The sequence below is a fragment of the Borostomias antarcticus genome (assembly GCF_949987555.1).
Source record: "Borostomias antarcticus genome assembly, chromosome: 21".
In the NCBI taxonomy this organism is placed as follows: Eukaryota; Metazoa; Chordata; class Actinopteri; order Stomiiformes; family Stomiidae; genus Borostomias; species Borostomias antarcticus.
This window is the reverse complement of record NC_140254.1, coordinates 9,153,288-9,165,787: the sequence shown is the minus strand read 5'-3', so window position 1 is coordinate 9,165,787 and position 12,500 is coordinate 9,153,288. Positions and strand designations below refer to the sequence as shown.

The window sequence follows — 12,500 nt, the reverse complement described above, 5'->3', positions numbered from 1 at the left end:
GTGGTGTCATACAGTTGAGCTATCCTGCTCGTTACCGTCCCGCGAGAAGAGACTTTATAACAGGGTTCCATTTCTCTACATAAACAAACAAATCCCTCACCATCGACACACACTTACTTGACGCATGTCTTTGCATATTAACTATTTTTTCTGGGTTATCGCCTCTTGTTTTTGTGGAGGGAGGGCAGCAGTTGGTGTGAATAATTTTCGTCTGTTTAGCCTGTGGCTCCTCATGATGCTGGTAGTGTTGCAGTACACAATACTCGCTCTGCAGAGCTTACATATAACTCAGTCCTACTAGCTTACATATAACTCAGTCCTACTAGCTTACATATAACTCAGTCCTACTAGCTTACATATAACTCAGTCCTACTAGCTTACATATAACTCAGTCCTACCGGCCGATATAGGTATATAGTGAGCCGCGGTGGTTCTAGTGTTAAATCAAAAGTGACATTCTTCTTCTAAATATTCTCTCTTCTCTTCACCTCGCAACAATCACTGCTGCCATGATCAGAGGAAAGGCTGGCCATGACACACCCCTTGCGCTTAAATACCACCACGTCTCTGAAAACGGAATGAATTTCACTTTAACTGCTTGATGTAATTGGCGCTGATCTTTGTGAATTGGGCGGATTTTGCTATAATGTTCATTTGCATAGAAAGCGGAACATTCTCCGCCCATATTACCTAATTTAAATATCAGCTAATAATACCGGCGGTGACGGGGTCACGTATGTAGAGGTGTAGCTGCGTGTGTACCTGTGTGTGTGTGTACCCGTGTGTGTGTGTGTACCTGTGTGTGTGTGCGTGCGTATCTGTGTGTGTGTGCGTGTGTGTGTGTGTGTACCTGTGTGTGTGTGTGTGCGTGCGTGTGTGTGTACCTGTGTGTGCGTGCGTGTGTGTGTGTGTGCGTGCGTGTGTGTGTGTACCTGTGTGTGTGCGTGTGTGTGTGTGTGTGCGTTTGTGTGTGTGTGTGTGTGTGCGTGCGTGTGCGTGTGTACCTGTGTGTGTGTGTGTGTGTGCGTGCCGTGCGTGTGTGTGTGTACCTGTGTGTGCCCCGGACAGGGAGCTGAGGATGCGTGTGTGCGTGTGTACCTGTGTGTGTGCGTGCGTGTGTGTGTGTGTGTGCGTGTGTTTGTGTGTGTGTACCTGTGTGTGTGCGTGCGCGTGTGTGTGTGTGTACCTGTGTGTGCCCCAGACAGGGAGCTGAGGATGCGTGTGTGCTGAGTGGCTCCGTCGTACACCTCCACCACGTCGTTCAGGGCCGTCTGGAAGAACGCAAACTGGCTGAACACCACTGGGAAACACAGACAGGAAGACGGAGGTCACGACACAGGAAGTGCAACACTGTCAACACTGAGAGGAAAGTTCACATATTTTCAACAACTTTAACATCATCAGTCAAATCAAAGCTTTCTAAACAGCAGCCACCAGTGTACGTGACAAAACTGTTGGAACTGTAAATGACTTGTTTGCGAGATGAAAGGTGCAGCAGCGGTCCAGGAGAGAGAGAGAGAGAGAGAGAGAAAGAGAGAGAGAGAGAGAGAGAGCACGGTTGATTGGCCCAAACGGCCACAGGTGCAGGTGGGGCTGCAGGCCTCAGAACGCCCCACCCTTCTCATTAGAAGGCAGAGCCAACAAGAAGAATGACACAAAGGGATTGTTTGATGGAATGAGCTGACTAGAAAACGATGTAAAGGGAAGGAAGCATAAATAAAAGATACAAAAAAAGACACAAAAAAAACAGGATATGACAGCATCAATCAAGGAAACGGCTCAGGTTTCCTGCATAGTGTCTCATCAGCCTGGAGAACTAGATAACTCAAGACTAGCTACACGGCTTGGTAAATAAGGGTTGAAATTAAATAGTCTTCACTGGTTTAGTGATATTTATTGATTGTATATTTAATGTTGTACGTGCATCGTTGAAAATGTGGGATTTCTGAGTTTCCAGGTTTGAATCTAAAGAATGAATGAAGTCTGATCAGTTGGTAAAATGATAGCCCTTTTAATAACCAATGTTATGTAGGCTACTGTCTCTGCTGTAGCTAATCCAGAAAAGCAGTTTGCAATTCAGACCGGTCAAACTGAGAAACGTAGCCTACATTAGTCTATAAGCAACAGCAACCAGATCATCAGAGACGCCCAGTAGCCTACTACACTGTAGCAGTGCTCTACTGCCCCTCGTGGTTGAGGGGTGTAATAATTATTTGACCACCACTGTCGTTGTTGCTCTCGCCACGAGGTGAAGTATTGAAGTTCAGATGACTGTAGAGAGGAGTGCAGGGAGAGACAAACAAGGTTTTTCTTGGTTGCGCACCAGAGAGCGCCCGGGATTGCAAAAATGCAAATGTGTTTTTTTGATTATTCTGACTTCCTCCCCACCGTCGTCATCGGCCGGGCATGGAATGTTTCCTGTCAGGGGTTTCCGGGGGAAGTCGGCCTCCTCCGTTCAGAGGGTCGACCCCCGGACCAGACCAGAGGGGTGACCCCCGGCGCAGCCCGACCCTGACAGGCAGGTTCTCCCGGCGTGGGAGGACCGAGGGACGCGTTCTGGGACAGAACTCCTCCCACCTCCGGAGAAACGCTGGTAATAACAACGCTATCTCCCCCACACACACCCGCAGGGAGAGAGGGAGAGAGAGAGAGAAACGGAGCCAGGAAGAGACAGAGAAAGAGGTAGGGGAAGTGTGTGCCGCGTACACGACATGACTGTGTGTGTGTGTGTGTGTGTGTGTGTGTGTGTGTGTGTGTGTGTGTGTGTGCGCGTGTGTGCGCATTTTCTCAGGCTCACCGTAGTCGGACGGAACCGCCACCGAATACAGGCAAGTCCTGGCACTGCTGTAGTTGCCGGGGAAACCAGGAGATAACACCACACCCTCCAACCCCGAATACTGCCCCCCACATGGAGCTAGAGAGAGAGAGAGAGAGAGGGGGAGAGAGAGAGGGAGAGAGAGAGAGAGAGAGAGAAGGAGGGAGAGAGAGAGGGAGAGAGAGAGAGAGAGGGGGGGGGGAGAGAGAGAGAGGAGGGGGGGAGATAGAGAGAGAGGTAAGGTTAGAGATTCCATTTCTCAGTTTTCCTCCATTCTGTTGGTCCCAGATTACTTTTCTTGTCAGATGTGGTGGGAGATGTCCCTGGCGTTAGCCACACTGAAATTGCAATGCTTTGTAAGTGTCCCTCTGGGTTACCCAGGAGAGATGAGGCTTGAACTCTTCCCCCGTTCTTAAAAACTACCACCAGTGTGTGTGCGTGTGCATACGTGCACACATAAGTATACCCATATTTTTTTTTAACAAAAAAATAAAAAATAATAAGTATACCCATATTTGTAGCAGACCTATTCCTCTTTGCACACCGACAAATATGATTAACAGTTAACTGTTACCATTTGTTGGTGAACTATAACCCCCCCCCCCGCCCCCAAAAAAGACAGAACCCCAGAGTGTTGTCTACCGATGCAGATGGGGTTTGGTTTGTTCCAGCTGGGCTTGCTGTCGCTCCCCATGATGCAGGTGAGGGTGGCGTCTCCCTCCAGCGTGTAGCCGCTGTCGCAGAAGTAGGTGATGGTGGAGCCCAGCTTGAGGTCGGAGCCCGCCCTGCTCCCGTTGCGAACCGCCCCCGGCTCAAAGCACGACTCCCTGGGGTTCTCTGTGGGGGGGGGGGGATGGAGGAGGAGAGGAAGAGGAACAAGAGAAGAGAATATTTACAAGTGACCTTAATTTCTTGTTGCTAGTTACATCCCTTGTCCACTGCACTCTCTCCCTCCCTCCCTCCGGAGGTAGAGGAGCAAGCAGACAGGCAGACAGACAGACAGACAGGCAGGCAGGCAGACAGACAGACAGGCTGTCGGCTTTTCTTGTTAAAAGCCGTGGCTTTCGAGACGGGGTCCGCTTGACTCACTTCCAATAAACAATGTCGGTCGCAGCTTAAAAAATAACAACGTTTATTCCACCATTCCATATCATTCCAAACTGTTTGCTAAATAACGATAACATCCAAAGGAAACGAAAAAGGGCTTTAGTGCCACCGAAAACTTAAATAGCGATCAAAAAACTGTTGACAACCACCGCCTTGAATCACCAAACATTTAGGTTCCTTTCTTCCTGCCATAGAATCACCTGATCCTATAACCTAATGTGTGGTGCGCAAAACGCGCGTCCAAGACACCCATCCCAAATCAAAAGCAATCTCATCAAAATCATAGGCCCCTAAATAGGCAAAATAAAGCTGTTCTTATCGAATTGATTTCAACTGTCAAACTTCAAGTTAAACCAGCCCAAGCATTTACCAAATACAAAATCAATCATTTTAGTTTAACGGCTGCAACACAGGCAGACAGACAGACAGACAGACAGACAGGCAGGCAGACAGACAGGCAGACAGACAGACAGGCAGGCAGACAGACAGACAGACAGACAGACAGACAGACAGACAGACAGACAGACAGACAGACAGACAGACAGGCAGACAGACAGGCAGCTGATTGAGAGTGGCGTCGCTCTGGTCCAAGGTCTGCTGACGGAACACAGACATCCCTCAGCCGGCAGCCGACACCGCCCAGCCACACTGTGTGTGTGTGTGTGTGCGCGCACCCATCCGTCAAGCGCATATCAATCAATCACTCACTTGCTCTCTACACCTCGGTGTGAATAAACATGAGACAAGTGTCCAGCTCAATCCAGATCTCCGTCACTCTCCCAGGTAGGACAGAACCTTGTTTAATACGCCCCGAACGCCACCAAGACCTCAAATAAACGTCAGATAAACAGAGTTCGCTTCATCTCTGAGTTCACAGCTCAGAGAGAGAGAGAGAAGCTGAGTCCTATGCTCCTTCTGCGTTTGGCGAAACATCACACCTGTGCTTAACTTAACTTAACTTAACGAAAACTGTTTTTCTGTTCCCAGGTGAAAATTAAGGGCTAGGATCAGTTTGTCGCCCCCCCCCACCCTCCCCCTTCTCTCTGCAAAGTGCATTGTGTTGCCTCTATGCACTATCTAAATAAAGTTTGATTGGATTTCACATAAGCTACAACGCCAGCTCAATTTAGATCTTCTTGTGAACTGGAAAGGGTGTTAATAAAATGACCGAATACAAATAAAAAAATAAAAATCATGGTTGGTCAAAAGTGTCCTCAAAAAACCAAGACAAGAAGTGTTGGAAAAACCAAGACAAGAAGTGTTGGAAAAACCAAGACAAGAAGTGTTCTGTATTTCCATACAGATCTGAATACAGCAAGATATTTTGACCTCAAATCTCTATGCTGCTGCTGCTGTAGTTGTTGTTGTCGTTCCGAGTGTCATAAGATGGCCTCCGTATCGGTTGTGCATATGGAGGGCGTGTTGACCAGGTGGCTAGCGGCTACTCTTCAGACAAACAAGGTCCAGTCAGGTGTGCCGTCTGTTCACCCCGACCCCTCACACAAGCTGAACAACCAATCAATGACTGATTTGGACCCAGACCCAGCCCCCTCCTCTCCTAACCCCACCCCCCTCCTCTTCAGACCCCAGACCCCAGCCCTCTCCCCCCCCCAGACCAAGCCCTGTTCTCCCCAGACCCAGACCCAGACCAGGGAAGGGATAATGTATTGAGCTGGCGTGAAGGTGTGAATCCTGTATGAAGGTAGATTTATAAAATAGAAATATCAAGATACAAGTGCACATCTTTATTGTACAAGTTCTCACATCGAATCTACAACCTCTCGAGTTTTGACCCAAATCTACCTTCATAATCCTGGCCCTAAGGGGCCCATGCTCAACCGGGGCCCCGGCCACCACCTAGTGCGCCAATTTAGATAACTGTGTGTGTGTGTGTGTGTGTGTGTATGTGTGTGTGTGTGTGTGTGTGTGCAAGGGATGGAGAGAGAGAGAGAGAGAAAGAAAGAGAGAGTGTGTCTGTGTTTGTGTGGTGTGTGTGTGTGCACCTCTGCCTGTGTGTATGTTTATGTGTGTGCGTGTGTGTCCATGCACCTGCCTGTGTGTGTGTGTGGTGTGTGTGTGTGTGTGTGTGTGGGGGGGACGGGGGACGGGGGGGGACGAGAGAGAGAGATAGAGAGAAGATGTGTGTGTGTGCGTTATTTAACTGTGACCGAGGTGGGAGGAGCCTCAGCTCTGCAGCTAATCAGACGTGGCCAGACGCGGACGGAGGAGGACGAGCTGATTGGATGGTGCGGCGCCCCAGGCAGCTGTCAAAATGTGATTTCCGGGGAGCAGATTGAACACCTACAGTATGATGACGTGTCAGGACAACTCTGCTCCCCAAACACACCAAAACCCCTCACCAGACAGGTCTCACCAGACTGTGTGTGTGTGTGTTAGTGTGTGTATGTGTGTGTGTGTGTGCGTGTGGGTGGGTGTGTGTATGTGTATAGATGTGCGCGTGTGTGTGTGTGTTTTCAAGCTGAGGCAGTAATTTATGTATTATTTGGTTACGGCCCATTAGTGTGGAGGATTGGAATTGGGAGCGGGAGAGTTGTGTGGAGACACACTGAGTCCATCTGCTCCCCCAGATTGGCCAGACGACATCCCACACTGCTCTAAGCATTACTGGGAGAGAGAGGAGTTGAGGAAATATCACACACAGCACCACGGTGTCACCGGGGGCGGAGCTACGGGGCGAAGCTCAGCGAGAGCTGGAGGCTGATGGGAACCTCTCCTCTCCTCCGCGTTACCTACAGCCATAGGTGTAGTTTTAGTAGTTTTAGGTATGGACGCTATGGACATGTCCATACCAAAGCCACGGAAACACGAATTGTCCCTACTAAAAATAATACAGAGTAAAAACTGTAGTTTTTAATTACCATTCACAACTTGTGAAAGCAAAACGGTTGGGAATTAAGGCCTGGTTGAGAGCTGCGTTCAGCAAGCTATCCAATCAACAACGTACAGTAGCCTACTTTCCCTCCCTCGCCTCTGTGACCCAGCGAGTGCCTGCCTCGCGAGCTCAGCGCACAGCTCACAGCACATCGAGCATCGACTGTGGGCAACAGCGGGAATTTTGATTAGGCAACAAGTAAGATTGAAGTTATTGAACAATAGGGAATAAAATATGTTGACCGACAATTATTTTTCTGTACAAAGTTGTATCGATGATAATAGTTTAGTTTGCGTCCTACTAAATGCCTATGTAAACTGTAATGTTAGTGCTAGCTGGTGGTGCAGCTAGTCAGAGCTATTGACTGTAGCTATTACAGTAGCTACTGTATAACGTTAGGTCTCGTAACGTTTGCTGAGACAGAGATAAGGTGCTGTAATGTTGTCATAACAGTTGTCTTTAGCTAGTAATAAATCAGTTTTGGTATAACCGTTGCAAACTCCTAGGTTTGAGCAATGACCAGCTAGGTTCACTCGCCCACTGAATTGCATAGTAGGCTAAACAAACAACGTAGACGTCTGGTTTGTTTATGCAATTCAGTTCAAAAGTCCAAGTCCAGTGTAATTATGTTCATATTTCATATGCTACACAGAATAGGCTGTAGGCTACACGGAAACGAGTGTTTCATGTCTGCAAGTAGTTTGCTATTGTCAATCATTTCCCTTTTATGATAGATGGTGAGTGGAGGGCAAAATGCCACCAGAAAAAAAGAAGACAAAAATGGACATTAGATTTTTTTTTGGTCAAAGCAGCAGAAAGGCAGGATCAGGAGTGGCAGGAGGTGCATCAGGGTTACAGGTGAGATTATAGTCTGACTCAACAGATGTAGGTTTTGTGGATAAACCTTGTCATTCGTTGTCACATTGCCCAATCAGTGGCGATGGAAATTAATCTGATTCAGCCACCACCCAGATTCAATCCAGACTACGTGAAACAACAACAACCCAGTGTGTCCCTACCAAAGCTCAAATCAAACCTACGCCCCTGCCTACAGCGCCCGACTCTGGAGTTCTGGGTGCGTTTCTGCTCAGTGTGAGCACGGACATCCAAACTTTCCTCCAACAGAGAAGCTTGTACTCTAAGCTTTACTCTCAGATAGATCTGAAAACATGGGATAGGTGACGTACAGTCACCGTTACCAATAGGCATTTCAGCCTCTTCTCACGCTCTCACGCCACACTTCACAATTCAAAAATCTCTGTTAGCGCCACCCCCCCGTCAACAACTCGCCCGACAATAAAATTAACGGGAAGGGGATAAATCTCACTCCAAGCTTTTGGTCAAACTTGGCAACCCTGCGTACAGTATTAGGGTGCGTGTCCACGGACAAGCTGTATTTTAGAGCTGCCGCTGTTTTCTCATAGTTTACAATCAGTAATGAGCTCTAGGGCGCTATAGAGACGAGAGCTGTGTTCCAAGTGCTTTTTAGCGTTACAGCGTCGTGAGCTCTAGGCTTTTTTTGCAAAAAGTTTTTTGGGCTACAGCGCAGGCTGTAAACGGCTGTTCTGATGACGGCAGCGGTCGGTTTTTGGCAAAGCTGCAGAGGCAGCAAGCGTTAGCACTAGCTAACATTAGCTAGCTATCTTAACCTGGCAGTCTGCAAAAACACGTCACTCATTGCTAACGTAGGTGTAAAACATCAGTAGCCTGGCCAGCTCTAAACCCCAGCTCTGGTGCACTCTAAGAAGCTGTAAGCTTGGCGCTGTTCCGCTACCCTAAAGCTGCTTTTTACTTGAACGAGACACGGTACGTTGGCCGCACAATCTTTCCATCTCTGAGCATTCCAAGACTGAGTAGGCGTCGGCAACACCTCGACAGTTTAAGAAACTGCATCTGAACATACTCCCTTTGCTTAGTCCTATCCCATCCTTTCAGATCTACATATCCACCACAGAGTTAAGAGCCGGGGGTTGATATGGGATTGGGACAAATAAAAAATAGGAACTATACACGCTCTTAAAGGGATGAAATTGATACAGTGCTGGAGCCTTAGCTTAGCATAGCGTAGCATAAGCCTTAGCTTAGCATAGCGTAGCATAATACAGAGTGCTGGAGCCTTACAGTAGCTTAGCATAGCATAGCATAGCATGAGCCTTAGCTTAGCATAGCGTAGCATGAAGCATCGCCCCCTCTGGCCGTGCCCGCTGTCATTCGGAGTTTGTTTAGTCTAACGGGGCGTTTAGAGAAGCGTTTACTGTGCGCACACGCCAGGTCGAACGCACTCGCACGCAAACACCAAGAGATACGCTCCCACCAACTGCCAACCGCTTCGCGTCAGAGGGTGTCTGCGATCGTTCCCCGCCCCGGGAGAAAACGAAGGCTCCGCTCGCCCGGTGGAAATGTCGGCCAGTCAGCGCGCTCGGGAGCGGAAGCGACAAACCCACTTTTGTTCCCGTTTATGACGGGGGTTTGAAGCGTGGGTGGAGAGGCGGATCAAACAACGGTCCAGCTAACAGCAGCTCTGGATTTTCATTTCCATAAGTCTTTCATAGTGTGCCGCAAGCAGGAGTGAGGTCGTTAATTGAGCAGGCGACACACCACTGAGCACACATAGAAGGGTGTGTGTGTGTGAGAGAGAGAGAGGGTGAGTGTGTGTGTGTGTGTGTGTGCATGTGAAAGAGAGAGACAGAGTGTGTGTGTGTTGGTGTATGTGTGTTGGTGTGTGTGTGTGTGTGTGTGTGTGTGTGTGTGTGTGTTAGTGTTTGTGTGTGTGTGTGTGTGCGCGTGTGTGTGTTAGTGTGTGTGTGTGTGTTAGTGGTTGTGTGTGTGTTGATGTGTGTGTGTGTGTGTGTTAGTGATTGTGTGTGTGTGTTGATGTGTGTGTGTGTGTTGGTGGCTGGGTGTGATGGAGACTGCACACACATAAGAGCCCATGTTCTTCCTCTGAGGCAATTTCCAGAGCTAATCTCACCTTGGATTTGAAACACTGGGAAAGGTAAAAAGGACCAACGCAGTGGTCGATAGTGGCGCTGAAAAACCCATTTGTGCACAGCTGGAGGGGTGAATTTGAAAACTCCGAAAAGAAAAACATGTTTCTTTTTTAGCTCCTACACCACAGGGCAAGACTTGGATAACAGACTTTCTCTCAAAACTGTCAAGCAAAACAAGTAACCGACAAGAAACGCAACCATCAGAAAAAAATAAATAATCTTTTGTTGTTTTCTCACACCAACACATAAGTCCTCCAGACAGTAAGGAGGGGGGGGGGGGGCTACCTATGTACTGTGGGCGGAGGGGGCATGGCCTACTTATGTACTGTGGGGGAGGGGGCGTGGCCTAGCCGTGTACCGTGGGGGGGGGGGGGGCTGGCCTAGCTGTGTACTGTGTGGGAGGGGGCGTGGCCTATCTGTGTACCATGGAGAGGGGGCGTGGCCTAGCTGTGTACTGTGGGGGAGATGGCGTGGCCTAGCTGTGTACTGTGGGGGAGGGGCGTGGCCTATCTGTGTACCGTGGATGAGGGGCGTGGCCTAGCTGTGTACTGTGGGGGGGCGGGCGGGGGCTGGCCTACCTGTGTACTGTGTGGGAGGGGGCGTGGCCTATCTGTGTACTGTGGAGAAGGGGGCGTGGCCTAGCTGTGTACTGTGGGGGAGAGGGCGTGGCCTAGCTGTGTACTGTGTGGGAGGGGCGTGGCCTAGCTGTGTACTGTGGGGGAGATGGCGTGGCCTAGCTGTGTACTGTGGGGGAGGGGCGTGGCCTATCTGTGTACCGTGGATGAGGGGCGTGGCCTAGCTGTGTACTGTGGGGGGAGGGCGTGGCCTAGCCGTGTACCGTGGGGGAGGGGGCGTGGCCTACCTGTGTACTGTGTGGGAGGGGGGCGTGGCCTACCTGTGTACTGCAGTACGAAGCCGTTGCTGCTGAGCGAGGCATCGCTACGGAACGCCAGGAAGAGCGTGTTGGAGCTGCTCTCGATGCGCTCCGGGACGTCCGTGCCGTAGAAGCTGCCCAGCAGGGGGCTCAGCGAGTCCGGCCCGTCGTAGATGTGCAGGAAGTCGTAGCTGGGCTCCAGGCTGAACCTGGTGAGACGGACGCACGGGCACGGAGAGAGAAACCACAGACCGCATCACACCTGTCCTTAGTCATCCCCGAGTCAGGACAGATGCGCCGGCGCCATTTCCTGTACGTTTTCAGAAAATACTCCTCACTGTATGAGCAACACTTTATTAGGCTAGTTTACTGCTCTACTACTACTCTAGTCCATGTAGTTGATCATCTACTCATACAGTACTAATACTGTAATAACGCACAGGAATCCACGCGTATACGTCTACCAATGACTAACTGAGAGGCGTCAGCCAACATGGTTATCATATCTACACGTGGAGAATTTTTGAAGGTTTACTGGTTGAAGTTGAGGGCGATGACATAGTCCGGGGTGACGGAGACGGTCCAGTCGCACTCCCGGCCGTGGGGGTAGGGCTCGGGGAATTCCGGGGACAGGATCAGCCCGCTGGGCCCAGTGAGGTTCCCCCCGCACGGAGCTACGGAGAGAGAGAGGGTCCAGCACAGGGTTAGAGGAAAGAGAAGTGAAACATGGGGGGAAAAAACCACGACAATTGAACATTTTTTGGCATCGTTTTAGCCTCCAGTAGACCTGCGGCAGGCATTTCCCTAACTAGCTCTCAAATTGGCTTTCTGATCCAGACAGCTTTAGTGAAAGCCACTGACCCCGCCACCGACCCCGCCATTTACTCCGCCATTGACTCCGCCATTGACTCCGAACCCCGGCACTTTCACTCTGAAGTACACGGCGAGTTGTTGGGGAAAAAAAAGAACAATTGAAATCCATTTGGTTGAATTCCAAACCCGTGTCAGGTTTCTCAGTGCTATGAGCTATTAGTTATGGCCACGAGTCGCCGTGGCTTTCCTATCGGGCTCCTTCGCGTCGTGACAGTGACACAGCTAATTCCTGCCGACAGCAGCGCCGACGAGGCCCATCACCTGGAACCCTGGGCCGGCCCGTGTTTGTGTATCCTGAGATGCTCTCAAACTCATTAAGACAACCTCTGATTGAACAAGGCAGCTAATTACAATTGCTTAATTACAAAGGCTTAATTGCCACTGTTAATTACCGACACCTTTATCTCCTCTACTGTCTATCTCCGTTTCTGTCTATCTCTCTTTCAAGGTTCTCCCTCTCTCTCTCTCTCTCCCCCTCCCTCCTCTCTCGTTCCCAGTAGGAGGGCAGAGTGTCTCAGGGACCAGGGCTATTGAGTTAGTCACTTGTGATTCAGCTCAGGGTTTCCAGAGTAGTCGTGTCTCACAGCCCTAAGCGCTGGACCGACTCCTTCTAAAGCGCTCAGGCGTTGTTTCTTTCAAAACACTAAACACCTCCGGCGCGAATCAGGAAGGTCAGCGCATCCGTCACTAGCAGGATAATGGACGCCTCCGCTAGTTGGGTCTACAACTCTCCCCCGCCCCGGCTGGGCCCGTACATCATCCGCGCAGGAGGACGGATAAGCGGCGACCCTGGCTTTCGAAACACACGCGCCCAATGCTACAACACACACACACGTCCGCGTCCACGTTAGCTGAGCAGGTGGGCGGGTCGTTACCTGAGCAGGTGGGCGGGTCAGGCTGCCAGAAGAAACGGCTGTTGATCTCGGTGCAGGTGATCTTGCCCGCCCC

General features: G+C 50.1%; 1 protein-coding gene across 1 annotated transcript in view; it reads right to left on the bottom strand.

The window, feature by feature from the left end:
- csmd2 (CUB and Sushi multiple domains 2) overlaps positions 1 to 12,500 on the bottom strand; it is a gene marked incomplete at both ends in the record, with an annotated part of 339,405 nt that overhangs the window by 97,640 nt on the left and 229,265 nt on the right. Inside the window, 6 exon segments of the mRNA XM_084454911.1 lie at positions 1,187 to 1,300; positions 2,798 to 2,914; positions 3,458 to 3,652; positions 10,701 to 10,888; positions 11,215 to 11,353; positions 12,428 to 12,500. The exon segment at positions 12,428 to 12,500 is cut by the window's right edge and continues 119 nt beyond it. Of these exon segments, the coding sequence (XP_084311037.1) occupies positions 1,187 to 1,300; positions 2,798 to 2,914; positions 3,458 to 3,652; positions 10,701 to 10,888; positions 11,215 to 11,353; positions 12,428 to 12,500 (826 nt within the window).